Source organism: Hirundo rustica, chromosome 14, assembly GCF_015227805.2.
Source record: "Hirundo rustica isolate bHirRus1 chromosome 14, bHirRus1.pri.v3, whole genome shotgun sequence".
Taxonomy (NCBI): Eukaryota; Metazoa; Chordata; class Aves; order Passeriformes; family Hirundinidae; genus Hirundo; species Hirundo rustica.
Window position 1 is genome coordinate 1884655 of NC_053463.1, and position 16954 is coordinate 1901608.

General features: G+C 53.9%; 2 protein-coding genes across 2 annotated transcripts in view; one reads left to right on the forward strand and one right to left on the reverse strand.

The window, feature by feature from the left end:
• Positions 1-11043: 11043 nt before the first annotated feature.
• On the reverse strand, positions 11044-11880 carry LOC120759354 (proline-rich protein 2-like). Its single transcript, XM_040078535.1, has one exon. It carries the CDS (start codon positions 11878-11880, stop codon positions 11044-11046), a length of 837 nt encoding a protein of 278 aa, XP_039934469.1.
• A 64-nt stretch (positions 11881-11944) lies between these two features.
• Positions 11945-16954, forward strand: part of UBTD2 (ubiquitin domain containing 2) — a 39905-nt gene continuing 34895 nt past the window's right edge. Inside the window, exon 1 of the mRNA XM_040078638.2 lies at positions 11945-12029. Coding sequence (XP_039934572.1) covers positions 11960-12029 — 70 coding nt within the window. The 5' untranslated portion in view covers positions 11945-11959. The remainder of the gene's footprint in view (positions 12030-16954) is intronic.

Sequence of the window (16954 nt, forward strand, 5' to 3'; positions counted from 1 at the left end):
ATTCCTTTATTCCAAGCTGTGTTCCAGTGGGGTTATTCCTTTATTCCAAGCTGTGTTCCAGTGGGGTTATCCCATTATTCCAAGCTGTGTTCCAGTGGGGTTATTCCTTTATTCCAAGCTGTGTTCCAGTGGGGTTATTCCTTTATTCCAGGTTGTGTTCCAGTGGGGTTATTCCTTTATTCCAAGCTGTGTTCCAGTGGGGTTATTCCTTTATTTCAAGCTATGTTCCAGTGGGGCTATGCCATTATTCCAGGTTGTGTTCCAGTGGGGCTATGCCATTATTCCAGGTTGTGTTCCAGTGGGGCTATGCCATTATTCCAGGGTGTGTTCCAGTGGGGTTATTCCTTTATTCTGATTGTGTTCCAGTGGGGTTATTCCTTTATTTCAAGCTGTGTTCCAGTGGGGCTATGCCATTATTCCAGGTTGTGTTCCAGTGGGGCTATCCCATTATTCCTTTATTCCAGGGTGTGTTCCACCCACCCTCCCAGGCTCCCCCAGACACTGCAGGACCCTGACTCCCGCAGTTCCGATTTTTAGACCCGATACATTTTAGGACCTTTTTATCCCCTCCATGCCGCTGCCCTGAGCCCGGGCACGGCAGAGAGGAGCAGGGAGCAGCTCCAGGCTGCGGTTCCCGAGTCTCAGGCGGAGGCTGAGCAGGAGATGCCAACAAACACCACCCAGCCCAGGCTGGCAGTGCCAGCTCCCGCTTCCCCGTGGCACAGGGCAGGAATACAAACGGGGAGCAGCCAGAGCTCATCACCAAGGGGAACAGCCTGGCCTCTCCCCAGGCACTCCGAGCAGTTCCTCCAGCCCGGATTTGGGGATGAGCACTGCGGTGTGAAAGGAAGGACGGACGTGCCGTGTGATGAGCGGCCGTTCCCATGCCAACAGCCCTGCGGCACCACAGAGGACATTCCCTGTCCTGGGCAGGTTTTAGCGCTGCCTCGCTAAGCCCTGGCGCCGGTTTTGGGGACACAGGGCTCTGTGCTGCTGCCGAGCACCATCGGGCAGCGCTCCCGAGGGCTGCGAGTGGGAGAGGCCGGGCTCTGTGACACAAAGACACGAAGGCAGGTTCAGACGAGGCCAGCTGAGGTGGCACACTCTGTCAGGCCCGTCTATTTTTGGCTTTGCTGTACCTTGTTTTGTCTGTGCCTGTTGTACTTTTTGGCAGCGCTTCTCCGGCACCAGCTCCAGCACCTCTCCTAAAGATGCTGGAGGAGGTGACATCTCCCACCTCTGCCACCTGGGCATTTGGGTGTTCCTAAATCCAAGAATAACGTGCTGAGAGGGTGGAATTTGAAGTCCCGTGCTCAGAAGGGGAGGCAGTGGCAGGTTTTGAAGCCTCAATTCTCTGACACGAAGTCTGGAACAGGCAGCGCCACGAAGTGCTCAGAAAATGAAGGTCTCATCAGACAAAACCTGTCCTTGCATTCCTCCATCTCCTCTCCTAAGGATGCTGGAGCAGGTGACATCCCCCACCTCTGCCAGCTGGGCATCTGGGTGTTCCTAAACCCAGGAATAACGTGCTGAGAGGGTGGAATTCAAGGTCCTGTGCTCAGTGGCGAGTTTGGAAGCCTCAATTCTCTGACACCAAGTCTGGCACAGGCAGACCCAGAACACGCTCAGAAAATCTAACAAAATCTTCATCCCTTTGCTGGTGACACGGGGATCTGCAGGAGCCCCCACAGGGCCAGACATGAGGAGAGAATCATTATTCCCGTTGAACCCAACGTGGTTTTACCATAGCAACTCCCCCAGAAGGAATCAACAGCTTCTGAGCAAACAAACACTTATTAAAGCACCCTTGTGAAATATTTGTGCTTTGTTCCCCGAAGCCCACTAAGTGCACGGCGCTGCCTGGCTCCAGGAGTGGCAGGAGAGGCTTTTCCCCCGCTGCCTGGCAAAGTGGAAAAACCATCCTTCGGCAGCGTGGTTGTCAGCCGGGCAGCTGAGGCAGCTCCTCACTGCGGGACTGGAAGGAGCTGGGAGCTGGAAGTGGCTCCAGCAGGGAACGCCGTGGCCTCGGGAAGGGGAAGGATGAGAAACGCAGGGGTGTGAGAGGAGCTCGGGAAGCACAAATCTGCGCAGGAAAGTGGGAGAAGGAGCTGAGGAGTCAGGGGTGTCGTGACAGGAGCACCCTCAGCTGGGCAGGGTTTTGTCCACTCTGCAGGAGCACAGAGGCTGCCTGGAGAAACCTCTGGGATGGGCACGCTCCAGCAATCTCCTGGAAGTTGGATTTTGCTGCTGGGTGAGAGCAGCCTGAGAGAATTGCGCTGCGGAGGACAAGTTGTGCCTCTCGTCATGCACAGTTCATCATCCAGGCACCTCAGGAACGGCCCCGTGGCCTCCAAAAAAATCCAAACACTGATATTTTTAAGGATTTCTGCTCTGAATCTCCTGATCTGAGCTGTGGCTCCCATTTCAGGCTGCACAACTGGGCATCGACTTTAGTCTGGCTCTCTCTAGTGGCCTGAAGCTTAATGAGATGGAAGTCCTGCTCCGTAATTACTTCGGGTGATTTCAAGTGTGAACAAAAAGGCATCCAGTCACTTTTGAGCAGTTAAATTAAAAGCAAACTGGATTGAGCTACCTGGGGTGTGTTTCCGGGTGATAAATGCTTCCTCACAAATCTCCTCTTCCCGCTGCGCTGCACTGGGATTTTTTTATGGATCTTTTTAATAGGTCCCTCGAATAATTTCATCAGCATAAAGTCTCCTCCTGGAGGGAAATTTAATAAAAAGCTGAATTGTTCGGAAAAGGATGAGCGCGATCCAATCTTGCCCTTGTAAATGTATTCCTGACAGGGTGCCAGTTAATAATTAATAAATGAAATAAAATACTTAGGAATTGCCAGCTGGCACCGGGCTCCCCCCTCCTGCCCGCCCAATGATGATTCACACTTTGGTTTTGTTCAGGCAGATGTCTCTGTGGTCCGGGTTAAGCACCCAAATTAAGATTTGGGCTCGGGGTCTCTCATTTCTGTAAAGCTGCACCCATGTGAGCTTGCTGGGGTCAGACCAGCAGAAGTGAACCCAAATAAAGGTGCAGAGAATTCCTGATCTTTCCTAAAGGTGGTGGCATGGCCTCGGACAGGAATTATCCCCTGAACTGTGGCTCCCCAGCCCGGGGGGTCGGGCTGTGCTCCCAGGGAACAGGGACAGGAGGAGAGGGAACGGCCTCAGCCTGGCCCAGGGGAGGCTCAGCTCGGACAGCAGCAGGAATTTCCCCATGGAAAGGGAGCTCAGGCACTGGAAGTGCCCAGGGAGGTTTGGATCCCCATCCCTGGAGTGTCCCAGGAAGGGATGGAGGTGGCACTCAGAGCTCTGGGCTGGGGACAGGGTGGGGATCAGGTTGGACTCCGTGACCTGGGAGGGATTTTCCAGCCTCAGTGATCCCGGGATTCTGTGACAGAGCTCGCTGTGCTCAGCCAGCCAGGCCCTGGAGCTGGCACTGAACACTGGTGACACCAAATGACAAAGGACACTTCAGAAATGGTCACTCCCAGCTCCCATTCCCAAAAACCAGGGTGTTTTAGAGCCAGCAGCAAGGGGCCTGGAGCGCTGATTTAAGAAGTCTTTAATTTTTCCACAGGCAGGAATGGAATGCTCTCGTGCTACAATGCCAATATTTAAACCGTTTTCTCATCTCTTCAGGTGTTTCCTCCTGTGGGTTTCTCTGATCAGCACATTGCAGGTGGGATGGGAGCTGTCCCAAACCCAGGCTTCCATGTTAACCACAACACAACACGGAGTTTTCCTGCAGGAATACTGGAGATCCCTCCTCAGCACCACTTCTGAACTCTCTCCCTTTGAGGCTCCCAGCCCTGCAGAGACACTCAAATCCCTGCAGCCCTTCAGTTGGAATTGCTGGGAGGATTTTGCAGAGTGTTGAGATTGAAATTAAAGCGATGTTTATCCCTCTGAGTCCATGGATTCTCAGACTTGGCTCTTTGTCCCCCTCACACGCCCTGGAGGTCACGTCCCCAGCCCAGGGGGGTCCTTCACACCCTGCTCTGTCTCACACAGACTTTATTCTCCTCCACTCACACAAAGACCCTCTAACCAGGCTCGAGGAGAATCCGCCTCTTTGTTTATTGGGAGTGCAACAATGGGATCCTATTCCACACCCCAAGGCCGTGCCCAGCACGAGGCACAAACAGCAGCGCTCACAGCCAGGATCTCTCCTTGTCATCCCTGGTTTTGATGTTTAATGTCATCGTCCAAAGCTCCAATCAGATTTTGATCCAAGTTCAGCATCCCTGATGCGATTCCAGCACTCAGCAGAGGCACAGCGCATGTGAAATAAGGGACAAGAGTGATAAGGAGAGGGAAGATTTTGAGGTACAGCCAGGTGAAATCATCCAACAGTTGGGTGTGAATGTGTCCTGCCATGCCAGGGTTGTTCAGGTTGGGATTTGGGGGTGTTTTCCCCATTCCCATGCAAAGCTCAGTCCTGTAAAAGTGAATCATCCAACTCTGAACATTGCCTGTCAAGATGAGGAACTGAGAGCTGGGAGGAATTCCTGATTTTTCTCCAGATGCAGGGACAGTGTGGCAGGTCCTGATCCCTGACAGGGTCTCTGCTCTTGGTGTCCCACAAAAATACAGAACAGGGAGCACCTGGCAGTGACAGGGCCCTGCTCTGCCTGAGCAGCGAGACCTTGCTCCTTTCCCTGTCTCCATTTCCCTTCCTGTTCCTTTCCCTGTCTCCATTTCCCTTCCTGCTCCTTTTCCCTGTCTCCATTTCCCTTCCTGCTCCTTTTCCCGTCTCCATTTCCCTGCTGGCTGAGCCCCTGCCCTCTGCACCAAGCAGGGAGCAAAGCTAGAGCTCAGCCAGCTGAGAGTGGAGGGGAGGAATGAACATCCCACCGAAGTGCAACTGCAGTCCAGGCAAACCCTCCCTGAGCACGAGAATCTTCTTCCCGCTCCACAGTCTGGGAGAAAGCTCGAGATCCAAAGCTAAAATATTTGGAATATTAACATCCATCAGTTTCACACGTCTCTTAAAGCAGCATGTTCCTTGCCTGATTGATCCTGCCATATGGGAACATTAGCCTGTACCATCACCATCTGCTGCAGCTTTAATTTTATCAAAAGCATTATGACAGGAGGGGGATTGTTTCTTTTTCCACCCTTCCTTCTCCTCTCACCAAAACCTGGCTGATTTCTCCTCAAATGAACCCAATTTCCAGTCCTGAGTGAGAAGGCTGTCTGTATATTCTGTCTAGGAATAGCTCTTTGATTTCAAGTGTTTCGCTTTTGGGAAGCCAGGCTAAAAATCCAGGAACAAGGCAACTCACAAACTTCTCTCCCAGGGAGACTTTCGATATTCATGAGCTCAAAGCTGAAATAGAAGCGTGGCTTGGGTATTGCACTTTCCTTCCACTCCCTGCAGAGAATCCCAGAATTATTCAGGTTGGAAAATCCCTCCCAGGTCACAGAGTCCAACCTGATCCTCACCTTGTCCCAGCCCAGCGCACTGAGTGCCACCTCCAGCCCTTCCTGGGACACTCCAGGGATGGGGATCCAAACCTCCCTGGGCACTTCCAGTGCCTGAGCTCCCTTTCCATGGGGAAATTCCTGCTGCTGTCCGAGCTGAGCCTCCCCTGGCCCGGGCTGAGGCCGTTCCCTCTCCTCCTGTTGTTGGTTGTCTCAGAGAATGAAAAATACTGTTCTTTAATCATGTCTGACTTCTCCTGTCACCACAGATTGTGTATCGCTTCATAAGGGGAAAAAAAAGGAATTCCCAGTCTCTTGCCTCATTTCTTCTCGCTTGTTTGTGACCACAGATATTTTTATGATGTCCCTGCTATGTTCCTTTTCTGCAGAAAACCACAAACTAAATCCAAACTTCAGTGCCATGGAAAGGTTTGGGATGGAAGGGACCTTAAAGATCATCCAATTCCAGCCCCCTGCCGTGGGCAGGAACACCTTCCACCATCCCAGAGCTCCACCCAGCCTGGCCTCCGACACTTCAGGTGGAGATGTCATCTCCAGGATGAGCCTCCAGATACCAATAAAATATTTACACAACACAAAAATGCATTTAATGACATCAGGAAACACAGAAGCGGCATCACCTCAGCCCACGTGTGGATGTTCCCTGCGCCGGCTCCGTAGCCCAGCTCCAAAGCAGCTCCTGCTGCTCCGGGAATATGCCAAGGGTTGGGAGCTCCATCCTCGTGTGCTCCCTTTGTCGCGCTGCCACTCGGCCCCTCCATTATTCAGTGACACCGAACCCTCCCGCAGCCAGGCGGGCAGAGAATCCACCCGAGACAGCTGAAAGAGGAGAACCCGGCCACAAAGAGCAGCCTGGGAGGGGATAAAGTTCTCAGGGCTCCAGCCTGGCTGAGCAGCAGCAGCCGGCCTCGGTGTTCTGCCCTGGGCTGTGAGCATGACAGCGGGGTGCGAAACACTGCCTGGCTGCAAGTGCATCAGAGTAATGATAGTAATTTTTACCAAATCACGTTAGAAGCGTCATTATTGCAGCGTCTCGCTGTGCAGTCGGGGAGGTCGCCACAGGAGGGAAGCAGTGTTTCACTTTTGCTGCTTTAGCAGTCAAGGTTCATGTTATTTTATTTTATTTTATTTTTTAATGTGTATTTTGATTAGCAAAACCTGCCTGATGAGACAAAGCAATAAATGATAGAACCATGGAATGGCTTGGGTTGGAAGGGACCTTAAAAATCATCTCATTCCATCCCCTTCCACCAGCCCAGGTTGCTCCAAGCCCCATCCAGCTTGGTTCTTACGGTGCAATCCACCGCTTCCAGAGATTTCTATCATCATTGCTGATGCTAGACATTAAAAAGTGATTTTTAACCTTTTCAGTGACCCCTTTTCTCCAGCAACTGAAATCAAAACTTCAGAGCTTTGCAGAAACATTGAAATCAAGTGGAATCACGGCTTTTCCTTCTGTTATTAACAGAGAGAGATGAGGAACCCCAAGCAGCCCCAAGCAGAGATCAGGAGAGAAACACAACATTGCACTTCACAGCAATGATCCAAGGATGGGAATTCCCTCAGCAGCTCCAGCTCCCCATCCCGGCATTTCCTGCAGCAGAGGTGTGTGGGAGTGGGGTTTGTGCTCCTGGAGAGGTGCTGGAGGACACACACAGCCCTCACTCTGTTCACTGCTGGCCAGCTCGGGGTGTCCTGGTGTCTGGAGGGGTTCCTCAGCCACAGGAATTCCTCTGTGCGTTTTTCCCTTCCTTGTTCATTCCAGGAAAACAAACCCTGCCTGGTTTCGCATCATTTTGCCTCAGCTCTGCTGCCTCTGGGGGGTGGAGATTGCTACCAGCCACTTTGGGAAGGGATGGATTATATGGGATTGGGATCAGCCTAAAAGCTGCTGGTGGAAAGTTGGGAATGGGAGCCAGCATTCCTGAAAACCACATCTAAACAGAAGTGCTGTGCAGGGAAACCTCCCGCCTGTGAAAATGAGGCTACAGCCTCAGCAGCTTTCAGGAAGAGCCACGGGGAGGCAAATCTGAAAATAGCAACGTGCTGAATCTCCTCAGACTCTCCGAGGAGGAAAACAAGCAGGACTCCGCAGTCCTTTCCTGCTCCTGCTTCCTGTGGGACCTTTGGCTGATAACCTCCTCAGCTGTGTCTCCCTTTCCCAGCTGTCAAAAGCAGGATGGCAGAAATCTGGGAAGACTCTCACTTACAACGTGAAGACTTTGATAGCGCTGTCCTGGGCAGCGTTGCTAAAAATCAGAATGTGGATGCCTGAGAGAGAAGTTTCAGTGCTGATGCAATTTGTCAGCATCTCATCCTTGTTCCCACACAGAGCTGAATCATCAGAGAACAGGGATTTATCACTCTGGATCATCATGTGATGGCAAAACCCACCACCACTGACTGCGAGCAAACAGAGAGAGCCCAGCTGGAGAGAGAAACTGGTGAAATGCAGAAAATGTTTTATTTGATAGGATTATATAGGAAATAACCTGACAATCACAGAGCCATGGAATGGCCTGGGTTGGAAGGGACGTTAAAGATCATCCAGTTCTGATCCCTTTTCTGTGGGCAGGGACACCTTCCACCATCCCGGGCTGCTCCAAGTCCCATCCAACCTGGCCTTGAACTCTTCCAGGGATCCAGGGGCAGCCACAGCTTCTCTGTGCCAGGGCCTGCCCACCCTCACAGGGAAAAATTTCTTTCCAACATCCCATCTAACCCTACTCTCTGTCAGTTTGAATCCATTGCCCCTCATCCTGCAACTCCATCCACTGGAAACGTTCTCTCTCCATCTTTCCTGCAGCTCCTTCAGGCCCTGGAAGGGCACAACTGTGCCACCCCAAAGGTTCTCCTCTGCAGGTGAACAATCCCAGCTCTCTCGGCAGAGCTGCTCCATCCTCTGCTCATCCTGGAGCCTCCTCCGGAGTCACTCCAACACAGTGCCCGTGGAGATCTCCTCAGGGATTTTACACGCCACCAACCCCATCCCTCAGGTGCTCCCAGGACAACACAGTCCAGCAGGATTTGTGCCACAACAAAATCCTCCAGCTGCTGGCACTGTAGGCTTTGTGACCCCCAAATAATCCCAACCACGTAGGGCAGTGGCACCTCCACCTCCAGTCAATCCATGACACCCTTTGATGGTGAAAAGTCTCTTTTGGTGTTCAGTGTTTTACATCCCGCACCTTGCAGGCAGCCAGCGAGTCATAAAGAGCAAGGATTAATTAATCCTGGCCATCCCCCTGAGAAATGTGCAGACAAACCCTGATCTACTGATAGGAAGGCAGCAGCCAAGGTTACTGACTTGTCCAAGGCCACGGTGGGTGCTGGAGCAGACCTGAGACTGAGGTGCAGGAACCCCAATTGCAAAGCTCAGGGAAACTTATTTTGAGGAGGAATAACCTTCAAAATAAATAACCCACGTAGAAAAAGGCTTGTTTTTTGGTTTTTCTTTTTTCAAGATTTTATTAGTACATTGCAAGTACGTCCAGATCAGAGGGGTCAAGCTGTAAATGTTCGCTTTGGCCCGCCCTGAGTGTTTATGTGCACACAAACACGCATTTATGTGCTCCATACTCTGTGTGAGAGAGCAGTGAGGTATCCAGTGAAAGAGCTCAGTCCCAAAGAGGCAGAATAACAAGCTCTGGTGTGTTTTTCCAAGGCCCCACGAGCAGACTGCTGGCTGGTGGGGACAGACTTTCCCACGCCAGCCCACAGTCCTGCAGCCACCCTGTGATGGAGCAGGGTCACATTGCATTTCCACCACTTTTGGGATCTGACTGGGCAGCAGATATCCAAAGAAAACCTCCTGGTGTGAATCCCACGAGTGCCTCCCCACATCCACGACTTCCCTGCAGAGTTATGTACTCTGATGATAAAGTACTCACATCAACACCTACTACTAGGAAAATTTGTGACTGTCTTCCAAGTTTCTTACGGTTTTGAACAAATAATATCTGATCCTTCTCCACCCCAGCGTGACACAGCTCAGGCACTGGAATGGGATGCTCAGGGAGGTTTGGATTGCCCATCCCTGGATGGATGTGGCACTCAGTGCTCTGGGCTGGGGACAAGGTGGGCATCGGGCACAGGTGGCACTCCGTGGTCTTGGAGCTCTTTTCCAACCCGATTTTGTGACTCTACAATACCTTTGATTACACAGTGTACATATGGGCAAACTCCAACGTGGCCCTCAGATAAAATCTGAAAAGAAAACCACCGAGCTCTGTGTGGTTCCTTGATCTGGTTTAAATGTGTGCACAGACAAGGAATGTCTGCTTTTGTTGTAATTAGCGGGCACGTGCTCAGCCTTTAATAATTGTTCTTTAGGCTTTCTTACCAGGCCTGACCTTCCCATTTGGACCCAATAAAGCAGATGAGCTCTGTGCCTTTTTGTTCTCAGATGACAAAGTGCTCGGCGTTTGGCACTCAGCTTATCTCATACGTTTGGGATTTTAATTATCAACACAACAGCCTTCCCAAAGGCTGTCCAGGCTTTTGGTATGAAGATTATGTAGGGAAATTAATGGCAGAAAAACGCCTTTGTCCATCAATTCTTTTCACTGTGGCGACTGGAAACTCTACAAACAGCTATGCTGTTTTAATTCCAAAAAACACATTTGCAATGTCATCTTTATGGGGGGAAAATATGCTCGGCTTGGGTTTTGCTTTGCGCCGCTCTGTGTACAAGAACGCGACGCTGCCATGTATAGCAGTGTGGGGAACCCAGAGCACAGGCTGTTACCAGGCTTTATTTTTTGCACTGTCTGCTCCCATTTTTCAGAGTTCTGACTTCTTGCTGATTATTCCAAGGCGCTCCAGTGCATCTGATAGTGCAGGAACTGTAACTCCCCGATCCCAGGGCAGGATTGCTGCCGAAATGAGATAACTCGCGCACAAAAGTCGAACATTTCTTCTCAGGGAACTGAAGCCTGCTTGGTCAGATTGACCAAAAAGCACCAAGTTTGCTTAGTTTTTATTTCAAACTGGCAGCCTGATAACACAGGGGTGGGTGGCTGGGTAATGGGGCAGGGATTTATCTGAGGGTGGATTTTCCCTTCGCGTGCAGAGAAAAATCATGGAACCACGGTTTGGGTTGGAAGGGACCGTATGGATCCTCTTGCTCTTGGGCAGGGACACTTTTCACTAGGCCGGGATGCTCAGAGCTGCATCCTTGAACACTTCGGGGATGGGGCAGAGCACGGGGGAGCCGCAGGGGAGTGGAGAATAAACACAATAAACACAGCCCAGCACCCACGGCAGCGGGGACCCTCCCGGACTGGGGGTGCGGGGATGGCCCCGCATCCCGGTGCCGGTGCTGGGGTGGTCCCAGTGGCCGTGTCGGGGTGGTCCCGGTCCTGATTGCCAGTGTTGGTGCCGGTGTCAGGGCAGTCCTGATGTGGTGTTGATACCGGGGCGGTCCCGGTCCTGGGTGCCAGTGTTGGTGTTGGTGCGGGGGCGATCCCACTGGCCAGAGGCAGTCCCGGTGCCGGTCCGTGTGCCAGTATCGGCGCCGGTCCCTGGGCCGGTCCCTGTGCCGGGATGGTCTCGCAGGCCGCAGGTGGGCCAGGTGTCGGTGTCAGTGCCGGGGTGATCCTGGCGTCAGTGTCGATTTCGGGGCGGTTCCGGTCCCGATGCCAGTATCGGCGCCCGTCCCTGTGCCAGGGGAGTCCGGTCCTGGTCCGGGTGTTTGTGTCGGTGCTGGTGCCGGTACTGGTGCGGTACCGGGGCGATCCCGCGGGCCAGAGGCGGTGACGGTCCCGGTGCCAGTCTCTGTCTCGCTGCGGTACCGGGGCGGTCCCGTGGGCCGGAGGCGATGCCGGTCCCGGTCTCGCTGTGGTCCCGCGGGCGGCGGGCGGAGGCGGTGCCCGTCCCAGTCTCGGTGCCGGTGCGGTACCGGGGCGATCCCGCGGGCCGGAGGCGGTGCCGGTCCCGGTCTCTGTCTCGGTGCCGGTGCGGTACCGGGGAGGTCCCGCGGGCGGAGGCGGTGCCGGTCCCGGTCCCGGTGCCGATCTCGGTGCGGTACCGGGGCGGTCCCGCGGGCGGAGGCGGTGCCGGTCCCGGTCTCTGTCTCGGTGCGGTACCGGGGCGGTCCCGCGGGCGGCGGGCGGAGGCGGTGCCGGTGCCGGTCCCGGTGCCGGTCTCGGTGCGGTACCGGGGCGGTCCCGCGGGCGGAGGCGGTGCCGGTGCCGGTCCCGGTGCCGGTCTCGGTGCGGTACCGGGGCGGTCCCGCGGGCGGAGGCGGTGCCGGTCCCGGTCTCTGTCTCGGTGCCGGTGCGGTACCGGGGCGGTCCCGCGGGCGGAGGCGGTGCCGGTCCCGGTCCCGGTGCCGGTCTCGGTGCGGTACCGGGGCGGTCCCGCGGAGGCCGCGCCCCGGGGGCGGTGTTGCGGAGCGGGGAGGCGGCTCCGGAGCCATCGCGCCTGCCCGGCCGGCGGCGGAGCTCGGTGCAGGGGAGGGGGGCGGGGGGCGGCTCGGCGGCGGGTCTGCGGGCCCCATGGGCGGGTGTGTGGGCTCCCACCACGACTCCTCGGGCAGCCTCAACGAGAACTCGGACGGCACCGGAGGTGAGCGCCGGGGCCGGGCCGGGGGCGCCGCGGGGGGACCCCGGGGCGGGCGCCGCGGGCCGGGGCCTGCGGCGGGCGGGGGGGAGCCGCGTCCGGCCGCTGCCCCGGCTTCTCCCCGCATCGTCCCCCGGCTTCTCCGCCGCGTTCCCCCGAAGTTTGCCGGCGCGGCGGGGCCGGGCGGCGCTCGGCGGGCGCTGCCCCGGGGGCACGGCCCCGGCCCCGGCGTGCGGGGCGCCGTGCCCGCGGCTCCGTGAGGGGATTCCTTCGCCGGGCAGCGGCGTCGGCTCCGGCCGGCCGCGCAGTGCTGCGGGGCTCGGCGACGCGGCCCCTCGCTGAAATAAAGCCGGGCTGCGGAAAGGGCCTGCCCGGGGCTCCCGAAGTTTGTTTTCCTCGGGGCTCCGCTCCTTGCGGTGTGCGGGAAAAGGTTGCTCGGCTGGCTCGGATCCTGGCGCTGCTGCGGGGCCGGGGTGTGTTTTTCCAGCCGGGAGAGGGGCTTCGCTCCGGCCCCGGCCGCCCGTGCGGAGGGAGCGATCCCCGGAGATGCTGGAGCAGCGTGGTCTCTGTCGCTCGTGTCCTCGACTTGGGGAGCGAAGCCGGTGTGCAGACGCTGCTGCAGTGGCAGCAGCCTTTCAGTCGTGTTTTTCTCCGGCTAAACGCCTGAATGATTGCTTTTTCAACGCTCTCAGGTTTGCGGACCCCTGATGTTCTCCAGCTGAGCTGTGTGTGTTTTGTAGTCATTGAAAGTCAGCCTACCGACAGGATGCTTGACTTATAAGCAGTCCTCAGGGTCCGTAGATTTCAGAATTGCTGATCTAGGTCTGCGTTTTCCCCTGTGTCTTATTTATCAGTCTGGCTTTATTTCGGATGTCCCAGCTGATGGGTGTTCTTTCCATCAGCGACTTTGCTGTCATTCCATAATGTGAAAATATGCAGCACTTGGAGCTGTAGCTGCACCGACCATCTGCTGATTAATGCCAGATACAGAGTTCATGGAAATACCAGAGTTCCAGCTGCTAAGAACTATGTGGGGTTGCACAGAATCCCAGAATAGTTGGGGCTGGGAATGACCTCTGGACATGATCCAGTCCAAGCCCCCGCTAAGGCAGGGTCATCCAGAGCAGGTGACACAGGGACACATCCAGGTGGCTTTGGAATGTCTCCAGAGATGGAAACTCCACAACCTCCTGTGGATTTGGTCACATTGGTGCCATTGAAAGGATTTTTATAGCTTTGAGTAGTAGGAGCCTTCCTTACACTATTAGTAAAAAGGGAAGAAATGGGTTGCCTAAAATGCATCTGGACTAAGCAGATTTACCAACCAGTAAAAACCTGCAGGAGTGCTGAGCAGAATGGACCTGTCAAATTAAAAAAAAAAAAAAAGGCAGGAATCACCCAATACCCCAAAATCTTGACCAAAAAATAACATTAAAAGCTCCACTGGTGCTTGTCCTGAGATGTGCTTTAGTGTTACGAGGTGAGATCGTGTCACAGAAATAGACTCGGTTTAATTTCCTTGCTCTTATCTCGCCTGTGATATTGAATGAATGAGATAGGAGAAGAACACGACCAGGGTTTGGGTGGTATTGTCAAAGAGCTTCCACGCCCCAGAGCAGCACGTGAGGTGGGCAGGCTCCAGGCAGGGTCTGTGTGTCCCTGCCTGGTGCTCCCAGGGCACTGCACTCTGCTGCTCTGGGGTTAAATAACCCATTGTGCCTGGCTCATTGCAGCAGCAGCTGGGCTTTGGAGATGTAAGAGATGTGAAATTCGTGTCAGCTGGCTCGTGTTGATTCATGCTCTCAGGGTAATGTTCCTTAAGGTTGTCTCGCTGAAGTGAGAAGCGCTGAAATTTCTGTTGAATTATGAGCTTCTTAGGACTGTCTTAAACAATCAGCTCCAGTGTGCAATAGCCTGTTTTGTAATGCTACAGATCTGTTCCTGCCTCTCCACAAGGAGGAAAGGGGGGGTAGGTTAAGCTGGAAGAAGCTCTGAGTGTCTTCTCTGAACGTGACTCCCCACGTGTCAAAGTCCAGCCTGCGCCGATTGGGAGCTTTGCAGATTCTGCCAACGTGCCCTCAGCAAGTCTGAAACCTGACTTGGTGTCTCAAGGGAGCTTCTGTCTGGAGGCATCAGCTAATGAACCAGCTGAAGCAGGAGTGAACACAATTTGGAGTTTAGACCTGTGCAGGGAGATGGTTTTGTCCTGTTGCCCAAGTGAGGCTCACTTCCTCCGGCTCCGGGGTTGTGACCCAGCCCGCTACATTCACTTTCAGATTGCTGTCGATGAGCAGGGCCAGAAGATTTCGAAATCCTAGGAAGGTGTTTTGGAACATGATGATTCCAACTCGCCAGTGATGGGCTTATTTTGGAGAGGCTTTGTCTTTTCCCCAGAACGGAAAAGTTTCCTGGAGGTTTGCGAGCGCTCGAGAGCTTGATTAGACAGCAGTGGCCGTGTGCGATGCTGGCTGAAAGTGGGAGCCAGCTCTCAAGTCTGATTCATCCCAGTTTCAATTTATTCCAGGGCAGTGGGGAGAGGCAAAATCGTGCTCAATTGTGTTACTGGAGTTGAGAGGAGGATTCGTCACATCCCTGTATTCTCCTCAGTGTTTTTGTCCGCGGCCGGCACTTCCCGTTACTCGTGTGCAGCTTGGCAGAGCTGACGGCATGTCCTGGCCACGTGTGCTTCCTTTGTCTCTTACTCTGGGCATTGTTCAAGGTCAGGATGCCTGTGTGTGTCAGGAGAGCTGCTGTGGATCCTCAGGTGTGTCTGCACGTGTGAGATGGAGCTAATCAACAGCCCAGCTTATTGCACAGTTGTGTTTGCGGTGACCGGAGCGGGAGGAGGCCGTTCCTCACCAAGAATTTAACAGATGCTGCTCTGCCCATCGGGCTGGAAATGAAATGGGCTTTGCAGATTGGTACCAGCTGTTTCATTAGCGCTGCTCTTTTTAGCGCATTTTCATTTCACCAGGACATTGTTTGCCATAGACAGGAAAAGTTCCTGTCTCGGTGCTCGGTGTGTTCCCAGCCCAGATTGCGATGGGTGTCCTGGGTGGGTTTATTGGGGAGTCGTCAAAGGGCATCATTAACTGGTTTATAGAAGTTTTCCCCACTTCATCGCTTTAGCTCAGCCGTCTCCCACCTAATAGCCCAAGGTTTCAGGAGCGCTGCACCTCTTCCAGCTGTGCCCTGTCAAAGGTGACCGAGCTCCTGCAGGATGGTGAGACCAGGGGAGAAAGAGCTCTTCCCCAGCCACTTCCTAGGCTGTGTGACCTCCTCACTTGTGGTTTTGGAAGAGCTTTGGGCTTGGAATTCACTGCTGGAAAACTCTGCCCTTGTGCCTGTACATCAGGTGTGTTCAGTTGGACAGAACCAGGAGAGCTGGGCCAGCTGCCATCCCCACGCGCTTCCTGGAGGGCTCCTCAATTTCTTCTCCCTTTCCCGAGGGGAGCAGAGAGAAGGAAAAGGAGGAACCTGTTCATGTGGCAAACTCTCACCCCTCTCAGGAGCTGCACGTTACTTTGCCTGACCTGGTGAAGTTCAGTGAGACACTGAGGTGTGTGGAGCGAGGGAAAAGCAGGGAATGCAGTGGCTGGAAGCACGAGTCATCCCAGATTAAGGCTTTTGCCTGCAGCTGTCTGATTGCCACTGAGCTCTCCTTGACACGATGCTGGCCTGCCTTCTGCGGTTCTTATCGCCCTTCCTTGGGAGCAAAGACGCTGATAGTGTTTGAAATTTGTCTTCTTTCCTGCTGCCCCCGTCACCCAGCAGTGAGAACAGGCAGAATGGGAGATTATTCAAACCATCAGTTCCTCCCGTGGAGTTGGAGTGGTGCTGGAGCTTCATTAACCCGGAGAAAAGCAAATATTGTGCTCCACCTCTGCTCTCAGCAACTGGACAACACTTTCTTAAATATTTTCCTTGAGTGCTGTGCGGGGCTGCCTATCACATGGCTCATTGGAAGTCACAATAACTGCTTTCATGGTGCTTCTCTGCAAGACTGACCAGGGGAATTTGCATATTAAGCAGCGAGATTTGTTGCTCACAATTGCGCTAATGCAGCCGGGCTCTGCTAGGCTGGCACAGGGGGGTTAAACCAGCAGCTCATGACTGAGCACTTAAGAGCATTTGGTGCCTCCTTTTTGTGCTGGAGCACACAAAGAGTCCCCCAGAGGGATTTTTTTCAGTGGGTTGGAGCTGTTGGGTGCAGGCTGTGATGGTTTTTTGCTGCACACAGCACCCGGCTGGGCTTCCACTGCCATCTGAAAGAGGCACCTCTGGATTTCAGGTAGTTCTTGCTGGTCTGGAATGCAGGGCTGGCAAAAATGTTAATAAATCAGAGCTGGCTTCTGCTGTTAGGTCCTACTATGGGGTGTTTAGTGTGGTTTGTGTTGGTTTCGTTGGGGTTTTTTAATGGAATAATCAAAAAGGCTTAGCGCAGCTCTGAAATTTACTCCAAATCCTTCCTGCTCCACGCCTGGGTGTATTTAAAGGATGGATGTGTAGATGGAGCACTTGGGGACAGGGTTTGGAGGTGGCAGCTCTGGGTTAACGATGAGCCTAAAGGTCTTTTCCGATCTAAACGAGTCTGTGCTTTCCACAAGAGTTATACGTGGGTTTTATCAGGGCTTTGGGATAAATAGCTCTTATTTCCTGAGGGCTGGGCACCCACGGCCTCCTGGAGGTTATTCGGATGGGGGAATTGGTGCTGACAACCCCTGCTAACTGAGTCCCAAGTATTCATCTCCTGGCACGTCACTCTGCTGCTGTGACACTTTTCATTTGTGAGCTACGAGACTTGGTTTTGTTTTCCAGGTGATAACAAGGAGCTCTCATAAACTGAAATAAGGTGTTATTTTTGCTGTTAATAAGGGCTGGCAAACGAAGCTGTTTGGTTTCCTTTTTGGCTTGTTCCTCCACGTAATTGT